The sequence below is a fragment of the Orcinus orca genome, chromosome 1 (assembly GCF_937001465.1).
Source record: "Orcinus orca chromosome 1, mOrcOrc1.1, whole genome shotgun sequence".
NCBI classification, from domain to species: Eukaryota; Metazoa; Chordata; class Mammalia; order Artiodactyla; family Delphinidae; genus Orcinus; species Orcinus orca.
The window spans coordinates 18,230,182-18,249,602 of record NC_064559.1 but is presented as its reverse complement, the minus strand read 5'-3'; the positions used below and the strand labels follow the sequence as shown (position 1 = coordinate 18,249,602).

Sequence of the window (19,421 nt, the reverse complement as noted above, 5' to 3'; positions counted from 1 at the left end):
CAAGATATGGAAGCAACCAAAGTGTGCATCAATAGACGAATGGATAAAGAATATGTTGTGTACACACACACACACACACACACACAAATAAAATCCTGTCATTTGCAATGACATGGATGGACTTAGAGGGTATTATGCTTAGTGAAATAAGTCAGACAGAGAAAGGCTAATAATGTATGATTTCACTTAAATGTGAAATCTAAAGAAACAAAACAAGTGAACAAACATAATAAAACATAAACGGAGTTATAGATACAGATAACAAATAGGGGTTTGCCAGTGGTGGGAGGGGGAAGGAGAAGGAAAGAAATAAGTGTGGAAGATTAAGAGGTACAAAATTCCAGTTGCAAAATAAATGAGTCACAGGTATGAAATGTACAGTGTGGGGAATATAGTTAATAACTATGTAATATCTTTGCATGGTGACATATGGTAACTGATTTATTGTAGTGATCAGTTTGAAATACACAGAAATTTTGAATTAATATGCTGTGTAACAGGAACTAACATAGTGCTATAGGTCTATTATACTTTAAAAAAAATAACAAACAAACTTACAGAAAAAGATATCACATTTGTGGTTACCAGAGGTGGAGATGGGGTGGAGGGAGGGGGAAGTGGATGCAGACAGTCGAAAAGTATGAACTTCCAGTTATAAGATAAATAAGTACTAGTGATGTAATGTACAACATTATAAATATAATTAACACTGCTGTATGTCATATACAAAAGCTGTTAAGAGAGTAAATCTCAAGAGTTCTCATCAGAAGAAAAAACTTTGTTTCTATTTCTTTACTTTTATACCTGTATGACATGATGGATGTTCACTAAAATTATTGTGATAATCACTTCATGATGTATGCAAGTCAAATCATTATGTTGTGTACCTTAAACTTATACAGTGCTGTATGTCTATTATATTTCAATAAAACTGGAAGAAGAAACAATAAAAACAAAGAAAATTGATAGTGAATGAAAAAGAAGAAATAGACATTCTGGATAGAGTGATAATAAAAAAGATTAATTTAGTAAAAAAAATTTTTCCACAAAGAAAATCCAGGATCAATGTCTTCACTGAATTCTTATAAACATTTAAAAGAGGAACAATGTCAATCCTTCACAAACTCTTCCAAAAAACAGAAAAAGTAGAAACACTTCCCAAATAATTCTATGAAGTTATCTTACCCTGATACCAAAACCAATAAAGACATTACAAGTAAAGAAAGTTACAGATCAAAGAAATCTTCATAAAATACTAGTAAACCAAATTTAACATCATAAATAAAGGATTATACACCACAAGCAACTGGGATTTATCCTAAAGATTCAAGGTGGGTTCAACATGTGAAAACCAAATAATGAACAATATGATAGAATAAAGGACAAAAACAAATGATCATATCCATAGGTGCAGAAAAAAGCATTTGTCAAATTCCAACATTCTTTCACTATAAAAACAAAAAACATTGAAAAAATAGAAATTCCTCACCTGAGAAAGAGAATTTATAAAAATCAACAGCTAACATCACACTTGAAGGCAAAACACTACTCTCCCCCTATGATCAGGAACAAGACACCAACATCCACATTTACCACTTCTAGTAAATATTGTTCTGGAGGTATTAGCCTCCAGGGCAATTAAGCAAGAAAAAGAAAAGGCTTCCAGATTAGAAAGGAAGAAGTAAAACAAATGTGTACAAGAAGAAACATACAATATGTTAACTATGAAATTTCCTAAATTATAAAAAAAAATTCTTAACATGGGAACTAACACATAATATATACTTTTATTCATAAAATGGAATATTAACAGGGCAGCTAAAATGAATGAACCAGATCTCAAAATTTTAAATTCTCAAAAACTATTTTTATGAAAAAGCCAAGGTGAAAATATACTATAAAGCCACTTATGTAAATTTTAACATGAAGACAATAGCATGTATATTATTTAAGTATACTTATAAGCATATTAGGTTGAAATAGTTAATATCTGACAATTTTTAGTCTGTAAGAATGGCAATTTTATATGGTTCAACCTTATAATAAAGGTATAAAAAAGACATGAGAATGATAATTGTAAATACAGAATAGGAGGGGGGATCTTCAAGAATCTTTAAAAATTGTTCAAGTACATTTCGATATTTCAAGGTCATAAATCTCCATTACCTGGAAAAAACCACTGATGTAAGGAAAAATTTCTAAATTATTTTAGAAAGTTAGATGTTACTAAAAATGCTCAAGTCAAATAAAAGGAAATAGCAACAAGTTATTAAGACTAGATCTGTCCTCGTGAACGAAAAAAATTTTAGAATTGGAACTAGAAGTATAGTGATTGGCACAGTTGCTTTTAAATAGAGGTACTCACCTACAGGCTAAAAGAATTAAAGATAATTACTGTAAATTTTTGGAAAAAATATCTGGTATAATATCAAACTGAGAATCTTCATTTTTTTTATAAATTTTTTTTATTGTTTTATTTTTTTAACCTCTTTATTAGAGTATAATTGCTTTACAATGTTTTGTTAGTTTCTGCTGTATAACGAAGTGAATCACCTATATGTATACATATGTCCCCATATCCCCTCCCTCTGCGCCTCCCTCCCACCCTCCCTATCCCACCCCTCTAGGTGGTCACAAAGCACCAAGCTGATCTCCCTGTGCTATGCAGCTGCTTCCCACTAGCTATCTATTTAACATTTGGTAGAGAATCTTCATCTCTGAAAATAACAAAGCTTAAAGACTGAGCATTTTGACAATACCATTAATAGACTGATATAGGTAAGAAACAAACTGCCAATGCAGTAGAACAGAAAACAAATCTGTGTCCATTCCACAAAGACTTAGATAATGGCTTTTCCTCATTTCTATCAAAAGTTCAAATTGAAATTTAAATTATGCATGATGGGGTTAGGTTAATTACCTGATCTCTAGTCAGTGTGACACAAAAGAAAACATTTCACTCTGAAACAAATTACAAAAACAAATCATAAAAATCTAGAACTTCAAACTATGATGGCTCTAGAATGGAGAGTCAAAGGAGCTTGTTCATTTATTTTTTAATGCTCACAATGGTAAGGATTTTATGCCAGAAAATTTAGGCTGTGTTTTCGTTATTGTTAATGTTGCTTTTAGGTATCAATAGCAAAAAGGTAAGAATACACTCCAGCTGTCATGGAACCATAAAAAGGAAAATAAAGTTCTAAATAACAGTATCGTTGCAGACAACAATAACAAAAAGCACAAGCATTCCATATAGAGTCATATACGATTAATACAGGCATTTTATACAATTACACAATACATACACTATTATAAAGTTCCTTGAATTGAGGAAAGTCTGAAAACTCACCCCCAGAACCAGTAGTTAAGATCAGTGAAAGGCAAGGTGTTATCCTGAAGAATTAACAGATGACCGCAAAATACTCAAAAGTGATAATCAACCACTAGAGAACAGCAGCTTGCATTATGCCAACTTTAGCCAATTGCTTTCCTTCTCTTCAGACCCAGCCTTCTACAGTTATCTGCACTCAAGGCCTTCTGTCCTTCATCATTCAGGCTCATTTTAAAATTATCTACAGTCCCTTTTCGACCATCATCATTAGACTGAAAGTGCATTCTTGATGGCCACCCTAGGTATCATTTTCAGTTTTATAACTTCTCATTCTCCTTGATATTCAGCTGCTTGATATTATTGAAGAGCTTCGTGAATTTTTCAGTATCTGTCTTCTAAATCCTAATCCTTCCAGGCCACATCTATATCCCCTCAGCCGCCTCTCTTCCATATCTCCATTTCCCAACCTTCTATCTATAGCTCAATACTCTTTTTTCTACATTTCTTTCCTTCAAGAATTTCACCTGCTTCTAGATCTTCAAAAATGACCTCTATGAGGAATATTCTTATCTGCATATCATTAGTCCTTAAATCAATCCTCAAATCCACTCTCTTGTCCCAAATGACCTTTTGCCATTTCCACTTGGATAATTCTTTACTATCTCAAATAAATAATTTAAAACTCATTCCCCTAAACTTACTCTGTCCCCTCTTCCTTCTCTCTTCCCCTCCGCTCCATTAACCTTCTCCTCTTCTCCCTCCCTCTCTCCCCACCTCACAAGCATGCACACACACAACCGCAACGTCCTTAGTTCCCTCTATACTGGTATATCTAGGAAACATCTTTGAGCCTTTCTTCTCCTTTAGTCACAACGGCTGCTCAACTACTTCTTTGTAACATTTTCTATTCTCACAAACCTAGTTCATAAGGTATCAATTCTGTAACATTGCCAAAGAGATGAGGCTGACAAACTGATTGAAGCTGTAAAGACTTGTACCCATTATATTCTATCTTTCAGATCCTGCCGTCCACTTATGTATTCAGCAAATATTGAATAGCTACTGTGGGACAGGCAATCTTCTAGGCTCTTGGGACATATCAGTCAACAATGCAAACAAAAAAATCTCTGCCTTCATAAGACTTATATTCTAGAGGGGTAAACAGATATATACAACAATAATAAGTAACGTATAATATGTGAAAAGAGTTAAGTGTTACAGAAAAAAAAAAAAAACAATAGAGTGGCATAATGAGGGCCAGACATGGGGAGCTGGTGTTGGCAATTTTGAACAGGGTAGTAAGGAAGACTTCATTAAGAAGGTGATATCTGAGCAGACTTGAAGCAGGTAAGGGAGTCTGCCCTGTGGATATCAGAAGGTAAAATGGTTCCAACTGAATGAAGGAATAGCCAGTGGTGCAAAGGCTCTAAGACAGAAACTGCCTCACAAAATCAAGAAACAGAAAAAGGCCAGTTTGGCTGCGACAAAGAGAGCAAGGAAAACAGTAATAAGAGATAAAGCCAGAGAGGCAACTGCAGTCAGTTCATGTAGGTCTTAGAGGCCATTGTAAAAATGGTGGCTTTCATGCTGGGGAGGCAGGGAAACAACAGAGCATTTTGAACAGAGAAGTCATATGATCTGACTCATTTTTAACAGAGAAACTCTGGCTTCTGTGTTGAGAATAAAGTGGAGGGCCAGAGTGCAAGCAGTTGAAAGACTGTGCAACAATTATGACTTGGATGGGAATGATTCTAGTGGAGCTGGTAAGAAGGAATCAAACTGGATATATTTTGGAAGTATGATCAGCAGGATTTTTCCTGACACTTGAGATATCAAATGGGAGAGAAAGAGAACTGGCAAGGATGACTCCAAATCCTTTGCTCTGAAGTAGTGGAAAAATAGTTGCCCTCACCTGAGATGGGGAAGGCTATGGGAGAAACTGTGTGAGTCAAAGAGAGAGGTCTAAAAACCAGGATTTCAATGTAGGAAAAAGAAGCTTATTTTGAGGTATAAATTAAGCCTCCAAACGGAGATTTTGGATAGTCTGATGTATATAGCATTCTGGAGTTTAGGAAAGAGGTCTATGGGGAGGGCGATGGGTAGATCCCAATTTGGAAGTCAAGTCATTCAGATGGTATTTAAAGCTATGAGACTAGAGGTGATCTTTAAGGGAGTGAGTGTATATAGACTTGGAAACAAAGTCAGGGTGTAAGGCCTGGAATACCAATATTAAGAAGTCAAGTAATAGATAAAGAGGAACTAGGAATCAAAGTGATAAGTAGCAACTAGAAATTCAAAGGCAAACCGGGAGATGATGCACTCTTAGATGTCAAGTGAAGAAAGTCTATCAAGGAGGAAGGAGTGATCTCAACTCTATTAAATGATGTTGATGGGTCACATAAATTATTGAAATTAACTATTAGATTTATGAAATGAAGGTCAATTAGTTTAACTGTGGTGATGAGCTAAAGCCTGACAGTAGTCGGTAGAATTGGAAAAGAGGAATTCAAGACAACTATCACTGACAATACTTTGGGGGAGTTTTGCTTAAAAAGAGGAACAAGGAAATGAAACAGTGGGCTGGTGGAGGAAATCGGGGTCAAGAAAATGTTTTTCATGGAAGAGTAACAACTTACCTTTGAAATATTCCATTTAAAGAGAAGACTTTACAATATAGGAGTAAGTGGGGAAAAGGCTGGGAAAATTTCCTGGATAAGATCGATTGTAAGACAGAGGTGGGTAAATATAGCAGTGTGAATCTATAGACGTTCTTTTATGATTTGGTTTCATTTTCATAGTGAAAGAGGAGGTAATATCAACTTAGAGGATAAGGAGTAAGTTTGAGAAGAGAACAAATTATGTACATAGTTGTCATAAGATGGGGAAACTGCATGGACAAGAGAAATATGGAATGATTGCAGGGCAGTATCCAGGGCACATATGAGGTTTATGATCATAAACTTAAGGGAGACCAGGCATCCTGATTGGGTACATTTAACCAGTACTGTGGTGTTGCCAAGATAATACTAGAAAGTGAAAAAAAAAAAAAAAGGCAGGAGAGTCACGGTGTGTGTAAGAAAGTGATTATAATATTTGACCATGAAACTTAAGCTGACTAACAAGGGGATAATACACATCAAGGGAGTGGGGAACAGTGAAAAGTTGTTCAGATCAATTGATTGAAGGTCCCAGAGAGGTTGAAAGATGACCTGATTCAGGGTACCAGAGAGTACAAGGTGATAAATACAAGTGCATGTCAGACAGAAAAAGGAAATGCAAGAAGTTTATATGCTAGATGAAATGATGAAAAGACTGCTTCTTGACAAAGGGAACTGCTAAGAGGCACTGAAATAAAAAGTAAAAATATTGCTCAGTAGAAGTCACACGATCACTAGTTAAGTTGGGATCGTCTAACAACAAAAATTCAGAATCCTCAATATGTTTCAGGTTTAAATATTGGCAGTGAATAGATTTCAGGCAAACCAAAGATAACTGATGTAAAATTGAAAAACAAACAGACATAAGCTTAAGGCCCACAAAAGCCAAAAATCTCCAGGAAAAAGGAGAAGGTGTAACTATAAAGTCAATTCTCGAATTCTACTAAAATAATCTTTTGGGCTAAGTAATAGGTACCTTCCTTGGCCAAAATACCTGAGACTAGCAATAGTTAAGGACCAAGAGAGCTGCAGAGTTAAGGTACAGAGTTGGTCAAAGAAAGAAAATGTTATATCAAGTGTTACAATAATAGTTGGACTTTCACTTCTGCTTCAGATGTAGAAAGTTGCAAGAGACCGTCACTTTGCTATCAAACAACCAAAATAAGCCAGATAAGCTATAGAATCATTTTTAACCCATCAGAAAGTAGAGGACACAGAGAAATCCAAATAAATTAAATTCTAGAAAGTAACAAACCTTTCATAGGAGAACTGAGACCGACATCTGCTCTCATCCCTAACAGAGAGGTGAGAAGTAGCAGAATCAGTTACAGAGTAAGAAGAAAGCAGCCCCACGTAGGCTGGGATGACAAATCCCAAAGAGCACCAACCACAGAGTCTGAGTCCATCCTGATTCTAGCCTCAAATATCTGAAACCAGTGGTGAACTAAATTATATTAAAACTGAAATAAAGCTCACATCCAGGTCAACTTCAAATCAGTTTGATGCTGTTATCCTCCCACCATCCTCCTACCCTCCACTAACACACATACTCTAGAGGCTTGATAGACCCAGCAGTGCTCTTTTCTCTGGTCACTATTATTTACTTCTCTCTCTTCTATTCCCTTATACGAAATGTCTGGTAAACAATAAAAACATTTTAAGACACATGAAACAGCAAGAAAATGTGACCAATCATAAAAAAGGAAATAGTCAATAGACATGGCCCGGATGTTGGAATTATCAAATAGGGATTTGGAAATATCTATGGTAAAAATACTAAAAGATCTAGTGGAAATGGTGACAATACATGTGAAAAGATGGGGAAACAGGAGCAGAGAGATGGATCCTAAAAAAAGGAGCCAAATGGAAATACTGGAAACGAAAAGTGTGCTGTTAAAAAATGAAGAATTTTCTAGATAAGCTTAACGGCAGCCTAGACACACGAGAGAAAATAATCAGTGACTATCAAGACAAATCAGTAGAAAGTATCCAAAGAGAAACACTAAGAATAAAAAAAAGAGTAGGGAAAACAAAAACAAGCAAACAAATAAAAACTGTGCTCAAGATCTGTGAGATACTATCTGTGCTCTAACATAAGTGTAATTGAAGTCCCGGAGTAAGAGGAGAAAGAATGTGGAATGAAAAGAAAAAGGAAAAGCAAGAAAAGTTTAAAGAGATAATCATCAGAACTTCCAAAAGTAGTGAAAACCTCAACTTGTACATCCAAGAATCTGAGCAAACCTCAACCAGGATAAATACTATGAAAACTACATCCACGCATAACTTAAACTATTAACATAAAAGAGAAAATTTTAAGCAACAAGAGAAAAATGGCATATACCTTACAAAGGAATATTGATATGAATGATGGTTGATTTCTCACCAGAAACAATGAAAGCAAGTATACAATGAAACAACAATCTTTAAAGTGCTGGAAAAAATTACAATTAGCTATGTAGAATTCTACAGCTGTGAAAATATCTTTCAAAAGCAAAGACAAATTAAAGACATTTTTCATAAAAGCTGAGGGAATTTGTTTCCCAATGACTGAATTATAAGCAATGAAAAAGGAAATTCTTCAGACTAAAAAGAAATAACACCAGGTAGAATTCAGGATTTGTAAGAAACAATGAAGAGTACCAGAGAGGACTAATCTTTGAAGAGAGAAAGAAATTATTTCATGGGACTTTCCTACACAAAATACAGCAGTTTTAAACATCTAGTACATCATTGCCCTAAATAGAACATTTTTTTCTTCCTCGCTCTAAGAAAATTTTGTTTTTCAGCCAAAAAATTAAATGTAGTCCATGACCATTATTTTTAAATATTTAACTTTCACAAAGTCAATAAACTTAATATCTAAATTATAACATTAATATTTATAATAGCAAAGTTTCATTGAGTATCAAACACGAACCAAGTATATATTATTCATAAGTTTTATACTTGCTTTGAAAACTCTATCTAAAACACATGTTACATATGAGGAAACAAATGAGGAAATTGGATTGAGAAGCTCAATTCTTTGCCAAAGTCATTGGCTTCTAAGAAGCAGAGCCAGATTCAAACCAAAAACTGTCCGACTCTAAATTTCATGCCTTGTTTCTTGGGCACTAATTATTATAACAACAGTAATTTCTATGTACAATGAGTTTAATATCCAGTGAAGATTTGTATTTCTTCAACTCATGTTAATAAGTTAGAGTATAGTGTACCTCACACTTATGCTTTTCTCATGTAATAACACATCATGAACCTGTTGCCAAGTCTCTACCAACAGACATTCTATTTCTCTTCATGGTGCACACCTTTTCATTGTTAAGTATAAACTATCATCTGTTTAAGCAATTCCCTTTTGAAGCTTTTAACTGGTCCCAATTATTTGCCACTGTAAGTCATTCTGCAATGAACATTTTTGTGCACATATTTAGGGCCTTGTTTAATTGTATTCTTGAGATATAGGTCCTGGAAGGAGAATACTTGGATGATGTAACTTCCACATTTTTACTTTTCATAGCTTGCCAGGTTATCACAAACTCTTTCCAACACTAGCATTCTCTCTTTTTATTCCTTGCCAAACTGAGTACAAAATGATAAGCACTGTTTGAATTTTAAATTCTCATTTTATTAGTCAGATGTTTCAATATTTTTCCATTAGTGTTTCTGGCCATGGTATCATGCTAATAAAAATCTTTCAATATGCCAGGATTATGGAAACATTTGCCTTTACTGTCCTCTACTACCTCATGATTACACATTTCACATTTTAATGAATTTTAACTCATCTGCAGTTTTTAGTTAATATGGTTGTAAGGTACACATTTAAATTATCTTTTTATTTTTGTACCATAGTGGGCCACTTGTCCTGATAGCATTGCTATCTCTTCTGCAATGCTCCGAAACACCAATTTCATCTTTAATTAAACTGCTCTATACCTTTATATACCTTGTTCCTATACTCTTCTTCCATTCCATTTACCTGTCTTAATCCATCAATTTCTATACTTTTCTATTTCTTGTCTTTTTATCTAATTCCCAAAAAAAAAATTCTCTCAGAAAAATTTAAGCATAATCTCAACTAAACTAAAAGGAAAGCTGACTTTCTATACCCTCGCTGAAGTTAGAAATGTTAACCTTTGGGACACTAGTAGAAAGAAAAGTAGTATTCCAACTCCAGAAAGAACAAGCAGGTGAATTAAGATACAACACACAGTAGAAAACATGAAGGGAAGGGAAGCTGGCATTAGCTTCAGATGATTATCGTTTTGTTCCCTGTATATTCACTTTCACAGCTACATAACAAACATCCACTGATTTCTTAATGACCAATTACCTTCTTAAGAATGTGCTACACACTTTTAAATGCATCATGTAGAGATGCCCACATTTAAAAGGAAATTAGAATTCTGTTGATAAATGAATTCAGAAGTAGCTCGGGAAAGTTTTGATTCACATGATTTTGTATTTTTAAATCCACAATGTGGAGGGCTATTATAGTTCATTATCACAGTGACATTAGAGATTGCCTACAATTACATGTCTGTTACCACAACTCCTCTAGGTTTTATGCCCAACTGGAGGCATTGAAATAAACACACAACTGGAAGAAAATATTCTAAAAAGAAACAGATACATATTGGTTGATATGGATGGTCTAAGGTGTTTCTATTTGTATATTTAGAAATCAGTCCAAGCAAATCAGAGTACCACGTTAATATGTACACATTATACGTATACATATCCCATTAGTACGGATACAGGGCTCAGGAAAAAGCATTCATCTGGTCCCTGATTAATTTCCTAGGTGAGGCAAAGACAAGGCTTGCAGCAACAGAAAGTGTCATTGGCAACATATTTTTCTAGAAAGTTATGCTAGTTAGAAATGAGACTCAAAGAAAAGGCTCTCTAGCAGCGAATACTCATGTGAAAAGTCGTTGCTTCCTGGGTACAGAACCAAAGAAACCAATTAAGCCTAACCAGAGAAGTAAGAAAAGCCATCTTGATTTCCTAAAGGCCTTCGTTTGATATGCCTGTGTTTGAGGTAGTATCTGTTCCAAAGCAGAGACAGCCAGCCCGGTGCTGCATGAGAGCACCTTCAATTCAGCTCGCAGTAATCTCTTGCACAATTACCTCTCCTGAATGAAACCATCTTGGATGCGGACAAAAGTATGGAGGACAGGGACTTGATTTTTTTATTGAAAAAAGGAGCAAGTGAGAGAAAGAAAATGATTTATAATAAGTCCGTGGGAACATTCTGTACCTATCTCTTTTCTGATTAGAGAGGTGGCATGGAGCCTGCCTCATTAGGCAGAAGTAATGAGCCAGTCTACCTGCCATCTCTAATTAGAGAAAAGATACAGTAGGTACAACCGTACCTATAACTTGATGGGAAAAAAGATAAAAATTATTTTAAAATATTCTTTCCTCCTGTAGTTCTCCGATGCTCAGAACTTAAGGAGAAAAACTGTAATAAAAACTAAGTAACATTGGAAATAAACCCTTTTCCAATGATGTGTTTGCCAATCAGAAGTTGAATCAATTTTTTTGCAGTTTAAAAACAAATATCATTTTCAGTCCACACAGTCCTTTGGAAGCATTAATTCAACATTTAGTATACTGAAATAGAATAGGAGCAAATCATTTCAACCCCACAGTGCAGAGTGGACAAATTTATGGCACTGTCTACTACTTTGAGCAACATTTGGGGCAATAAAACGCTTGTAGAAGTGCTAATGGGAGGTAAATATTGAAATAAGGCTCACAAGATGTAATGTGTTATTAAGAATTTCTGCAGGCAGAGTACTTGATAAAATTTTTCAATATACTAATTACTCAAACCAAGCTTCTAAATATATTGGTTCCTTAAAATATTACTTCTTCACATAAGTTTAGCTTGATCTAAAAGAATATACAAATTAAAATAATAGAGTCATGTTTCTTTGGATCTCTTAACAATTCTATGGAAAGTAATTGTTATCTCTGCTTCACAAGAAGAAAATAGATGTTCAAAGAGGTTAATAATAGTTGTCACTTATTAACATTTACAATATGACAAGCAGTACATACTACACATACACAATCTCATATAATTCTTATAATTTTCCCATGAATCATTTATTAAAACATTATTTAATAGATTAGAAACCTAAGACTTAAAAGGGATACATATTTTGACCAAAAATACACAACTAAATTGAATTCAACCCTAAATTTATCTGACCCCAGAGCCTGGAAATTTAACCACAGTGTTTCAGAATGTTTTTTTGAAAATTAAAAATATATACTTTTTTCTTTAAACTAGATAACTCAGGTCATAGGGGGAAATTAAAATTTTACATTGTTTCAAAATTATTAATAACAGCACCCATAAATATCTACGTGACAACTCCAAAGCCATGACTACTTATTCCTTTATTGCAAACATCTGAAAAGATTTGAGTGCCTACTATGTATATATGATAGGACTGTATAACTATTAGAATTAAAATTTAGCAAGGTCATTGGACTTAAGGTCAATATAAAAATTGATGGAATTTTATATAACAGAAAGAAAATTAGAGAATAATGTTCCAAAACAATTGAAGTAAAATTACATGAATAAAAGGACCAACAGATACACAGGACTAAGTCTTACAAATATGAATGAGATGCTGTACAGAAAACTAAAAACATTGCTGGGAGAAAGTAAGGAGTATATGATGTTCATGGATTGGAAGACTTGATATTCTAGAGCTGTCTATTCTCGCAAAATTGAGTTAAGGATTTAAATTCCCTCAAAATTTTGTGAAAAACGAAAAACTCCTTCTAAAATTCATATAATAGCCAAGACAATCTTGAAAGAAAAAAAAGTTGGAGAAATTAAATCTTTCTAAATATTAAGACTTTTATGAAGCTACAATAATGAAAACTAAATGCTTTAATGATAAGTATGGGCAAACATACCATTGAAACAAAACGGTGAGCTCAGGAACAAACCCATCTTCACATAACAGATATATAATTTGTGACAAAGTTACCACTGCAAAGTAGTAGAGAAGTGATGAAAATGTTTAAGGGTAAGGGAACATCTTTATGGTCTTTATGGTGTTCTCCTACACTTTATTCTTTCAGGATTTGCAAAGATATTCTAAACAGGACATGAAAAGTATTAAGTTTGAAAGAAAAGTTAGTAAACTGGACTTCACTAAAATTAAGAATATCTGTTGATCAAAGGAAAATGATAGTATACGCCATAACCCAGAAGGTGATATTTGAAGTCCATGTATCTGTCAAACAACTCATATTCAAAATACTGAAGAGCTCCTGTAAGCAATAAAAAGACAAACTATCCAACTAAAAATAGGCAAAAACTTAAATAGGTATTTCACAAAAGAGCATAGCCGTGACCAAGAAGCACATGAAAATGTTCTCAACATCATAAATCATCAAGAAATGTACCATACAGCCACCAGAATGGCAAACAACAATAACATATGACAATACTCAGTGTTGGTAGGACACGGATCGCCGAAATTCTCAAATATCTTTGGGTAGAATACCCACTTTGAAAAAGTAAAGAAGTATTTCCTAAAGCTTAAAGAAATAGCAACACACAATATAGATAAATCTTACAGGCATAGTGCTTAGAAAAGGAATTAGACACAAAAGAGTACCTACTGCATGATTTAATTTACATGAGAATTCAAGAATAGGCAACACTAATCTATGCCAATAGAGGTCCTTACTAACACTATTCTTGTTTCCCTTTAGAGTCGGTATTCACTAGGAGTCTTTAATACAAGAAATGTTTGATGATCTCACTCTGGATGAGAATTACATAGGATTAAAATTTTATAAAGCTGTACCCCCTTAATATTTATGCATTATGTTACATGCATGTTTTGCCTTTATTAAAAACTTACAATATTTTTAAATTTCTATAATGCAAAGTTATCAGACTATCTAAAAACTAACAAAAACGTGTGTAACATAATATTCTTAGCATTAATGAGCTTTTACAAGTAAGAAATTCCAGACTATAAATATAGACACACAACATGTATGAGGAATTAACAAATGAAATGCAAATTATCAAGACATGTGTGGAAAGCCAGTGAACCTCACTAATGGCCAAATAATTCTAAGGCAGTGTGCAAAAACATTTTTCAGTGAGAGGAATGACAAAAGTGAAAAAAACAAGGATAATTTGTAAGGTCAGTTACTGTTTAAGGAGGCAGATACTTACCTGTATTTTTAAGTGAGGTTGTAAATGTTCACAACCTTTCTGGAGATTATCTGTTGTTAAGCTTTAGGGTAATCAATCTCATATGTATTAAAATTTTAAAATGACCATATATTTCAACCTATTTAACTTCTATTGATTCATGTTAGGGAAATAATTATAATACTAATAACAGCATTACATATCAATATGAGTTAGTATATACAAGGTACAGTATTCATTCATTCCACAAATATGAAGCAACTACTAGGCACCAGATGCTGGAAAAACAGTAGTGCTTTTTATGACATAGCCTCATTTGATCCTTACAATGGGACTGTAATAGCATCATCATCAAGATTTTAAATTGGACGTAACTACAGTTTAGCGACATTAAAAAGTTATTCCAGGTCACAGGGCTAGTAAGTAGAGAGACGGGATTTGAAATCAGGGAAATTGACGCCAAAGTAAAAGGTCTTAGGGAACTGCACAGGCAATTGTTCAAGCACATATATATGTATATGGGTATAGGCATGATAGAGATAGACACAGATATAATATATGGATATATATATTTAGTGTTTTCTATCAAATAACTGCTAATAATACTGAAATAGTAGAAATAACCTAAATGCTCATCAATACAATCTTGTTTAAAAAGTTTTGGGTACAGCTATACAATTGTGCACAATGCAGCCATTTTCAAAGAGAAGGCATACTGATATGTTTCTCATAACATTTGGAGCGGAAGTATTTATTTTCAGAGGGCTCAGAGAAAGCATATGTATGATAATTTCATTTTTGGAAAATTATTATATTTATAACCATATCTCTAGCTATATGTACAAAAATGATGGAAGGGTATAACAAAGTTAACTATATCTATCTATGAAGGTCAAAAAAGGAAAATGCTTCCTATTTTATAGAGTTCTGTGTTGTATGGATTTTCTTATAATGAGCATTTTTTAATAATATAATTCACATTCCCATTTTAAAGTGCAGACAATTTTACAGACCACTGTGATAGTTATTTCAAGAGAAGTCTAAATACAACTTCTGCTCTTTTCAGGATGTGATGCATATTATCTTCTTAATCTACATGGCCCATTTTTAGGGTGGGAAGATATGAACACCATTAATCTAGTTTATTCCATGTTGACTATTATTTTCCAGTTTCTGTCTAATACTCTAAGTCCTACTTTAACAATAGCCATACAATAAAATACAAACCTGAAAAAAAAAGAGAAAGAAAATATAGTTTAAGAAGAAATACAGATGGCCAGGAGGCACACGAAAAGATGCTCAACATTGCTAATTATTAGAGAAAAGCAAATCAAAACTACAATGAGGTCCCACCTCACAACAGTCAGAATGACCACCATTAAAAAGTCTACAAATAACAAATGCTGAAGAGAGTGTGGAGAAAAGGGAACCTCCTACACTGTTGGTGGGAATGGAAGTTGGTGCAGCCACTGTGGAAAACAGTATGGAGGTTCCTCAGAAAACTAAAAATAGAATTACCATATGATCCAACAATCCCACCCCTGGGCATATATCCAGACAAGATTATAATTCAAAAAGATACATCCACCCTTATGTTCATAGCAGCACTATTCACAATAGCCAAGACATGGACATAGCCTAGATGTCCATCAATAGATGAATGGATAAAGATGTGGTACATATAAACAATGGAATACTACTCAGCCATAAAAAAGAACAAAATAATGCCATTTGCAGCAACATGGATGCAACTGAGATTATCATACTAAGTGAAGTAAGTCAGAAAGAGAAAGACAAATACCATATATCACTTATATGTGGAATCTAAAATATGACACAAACGAACCTATCTATGAAATGGAAGGAAAACCACAGACATAGAGAATAGACTGGTGGTTGCCAAGGGGGAGGGGAGTGGGAGAGGGTAGGAGTGGGAGTTTGGGATTAGCAGATGCAAACTGGTATATATAGAATGGATAAACAACAAGGTCTTACTGTAGAGCACGGGGAACTATATTCAATATCCTGTGATAAACCATAATGGAAAAGAATATATAAAAAAAAGAATGTATATATATATGTGTGTAACTGAGTCACTTTGCTATACAGTAGAAATTAACACAACATTGTAATCCAACTTTACTTCAATAAAAAATAAATTTAAAAAATATATAGTTTATTACATAGTATTCTTACTTTAAAAATAAATGATAGAGACGTTCTAATTTTAAAGATTCCCTGATATAGTGGGTTGAATAATGGCCTCCAAAAGATAAGACTACCTGCAACCTGCAACTGTGAGTTTATTTGGAAAAAGCATCTTTGCTGATGTAATTAAGGATCTTGAGACAAGACAATACTGGATTAGGGTGGGTCCTAAATGTGGTCACAAGTGTCCTGAAAAGAGAAGGGGAAAAGGCCAGGTGAAGATGGAAGCAAAGATTGAAGTTATACAGCTACAAGTCAAGAAACACTAAGTATCACCAGAAGCTACCAGAAAGAGAGAGGCGTGGAATGAATTCTCCCCTCAGAACCTGCAGAAGAAACCAATGCTGAATCCTTGATTTCAGACTTCTACCCTCCAGAACCACCAGAGGATGAAATCTGCTTAATTAAGCTGCCACCCAGTTGGTGCTCATGTGTTACAGCAGCGCTAGGAAACAAATACACCTGGGTATTTTAAAATATTATTTTTGACACAATTTTTAAGAAACAGTGTAATTGGATAAAATAAATAATTTTCTGAAGTCGGACTCTTACCATTTAAGCTCTGTCCTATTTTCATAGTACCAGAGGCAAAATCTGTAATTGAACCACTTAGAGTTCTTGCATCAAAAGCTGTATTATCCTCTTCCAAACCATTGACGAAGAAACTGATTTTTGTCTGATGTACCTGTAAGAAATTATCACTGTTATTATTTTGATTGCATAACCTTTTATTTTATAATAACTACACTTCAGCAGGCTTTCTCAAGTTAATTTCCTACTTCTCCACTTCCCTCAGCTGGAAAGACTGGAATTTTATTTTAATGGCTCAATAATACGTCTTGTGTTTGTATATCTAGATATAAACCTATATGTTATAGTTTTGTGCTGGGGTCATGTCTACCAGGGTATTCACAGGTATGCATAACTGTTTGTCCCATATATTTAACAACTCTGACTGTCATGCCTTTATAAGTGTTTTTGGAGACATGTTGTTTCGTTAGCTACTAGTTAGATTTGTTACGGTCATATTTGGAAACAAACAGAAATGAACACAAAGGGCAAAGATATTCAAAACCAGATATACCAAAAATGCATTACATATGGATATAATTCAATTTAGGTTGCTAGTACAAAAGGCTCCTTGTAAACATTTACTTTCTTAGGTGTTGGTATCTAGTCGGTAATTTTCATCTATACTTCTCTAATACAGAATAACGTAAAAAACTGCTAATCGTGTTCTAGGCTAATTAATCAGGCAACCTAACAACTCTCTACATCAGGGGTAAACAAACTTTTTCGGTAAACAGCCAGAGAAAAAATATTTTTTATTTGTTTGCCAAGTGATTTGGTTTTGTGGTCCAAACGGTCCAGGTCACAACTGCTCAACTCTGCTGTAATAGGAAAGCAGCCAGAGACAACATGTATGTGAATGGGCACGGATGTGTTCCGGCAAAACTTTTATAAAAACAGGTAACCAGCCAGATTTGTCCCGTGAGTGTAGTCTGACCACCCCTGGATTACACCATAAAAGTTATGAAATTTTTGTCTGTGTTGATCCGTGAACAGTCAATTCAATCAAACTTCTATGCAGATTACTTCATTGAGAAATTTAATGCCTTGTAGTTGAAGGTCAGAGGCTAACATTTTCATTTAAAAATATCAAATCATAGCATTCAAAATGAAATTTTATTAAAATAGCCTTACAAAAATAACCATCCTCTGATATATTTAAATCATATGAGTGAACTCCTTTCAAACTGCTTCTCAAAAAAAAAAAAAGCATACACACACACATACACCTAGAAATTAGCATCATCATTTATTGAAAAACTTATCCAATATGGCTTTTATCCACTCTACCCAACCTGCTTTCATTTAAAACCGGCTTTCATGTTCTTTCCTAAACTCACTGACCCTGTGTTGCATTTTACTTAATTATAAAACAAAGCTTTAACATAAAGACCTAAAATCACACACTAGCTCCTCACAGACCTGGATATACACCATCCCTGTGGGTTTTTTGGGTTTTTTTTTTGCATCCCATTTTTTACAGCCTGTTACTGTCATTTGGTGTTTGACTGTTATCATTATAAAAGATACAGGCTTTTCTACTTTGTTATTTGTAGCATTATCTCATGTTTTACAACATCTTTGCGCAACACGCAGGCACATGAAATATAACTCGTGAAAAGTTCTCGATGGTATTAATGCATAAAAAAGAATGTGGCTCTATCTCTACTGTCTCTACCCAGCCAAAAGCTGATGAACAGCCCATTTGCCTTTATCACATTAGCACAGCCATGAGGGAAACACATTTGTTCTAGTCAGCTACACTAAAGATACTATTACCAATCTAACATATACATGTTTTATATCAGCAGTATTCTCAGAGCATGAGAGAGCCAACAATATATTAACACTAGCATGACAGTTTATTTAAGAAAAGAAAATTGTCTCTGTAGAGGGACAGAAGTTAGAAATGTATGGCTAAAGCTCAGTGTCACTGGTCTAATAAAGGTAATAATTCTTTGGCTTTCTTTATAGCAGGTAACACTCCTGTGACAGTTCTGTCATATCATTCAAATAAAAATGTTGTCTTTTACAAGTTTAAGTGCACCTTTATTTTGAGTCAGATAGAAAGCATGCTTTTGATTTTCTGTATTCACTGTATTATATCTGTAGTCAAGAGTTCAGGGCCTTTCTTTCTTTTTTCTTTTCTTTTTATCGACTCATCACATATTTGCTTAGTAGAAGGATTCAGTGTCACTGCAGTGAATTCCAGAAGAATGTTTTCACTTTGCTGGTACTTAAAACATGATTAATGACGATCCCAAGTCACTGTCGCCTGTTTGTGACACCCCCCTGCAACCACCTTTTTATAAATAAGATTAAATCCCCTTTGGTGTTCTGTACCATGTTTTATATTCCAGGATCCTCTACGCTACTTTGCAGTTCAGGTCTGGGGCCCCGTCACACTGAAACTGTAACTGTGATGGTGGCTCCTTGCAATAGCTCACCATGA

General features: G+C 34.2%; 1 protein-coding gene across 2 annotated transcripts in view; it reads right to left on the bottom strand.

The window, feature by feature from the left end:
• The window catches only part of USH2A (usherin), a 782,904-nt gene that overhangs the window by 711,348 nt on the left and 52,135 nt on the right, over nucleotides 1-19,421 (bottom strand). For both annotated transcript variants that reach the window (XM_049708908.1, XM_049708907.1), the window contains one exon: nucleotides 16,952-17,084. In XM_049708908.1, coding sequence (XP_049564865.1) covers nucleotides 16,952-17,084 — 133 coding nt within the window. The remainder of the gene's footprint in view (nucleotides 1-16,951; nucleotides 17,085-19,421) is intronic.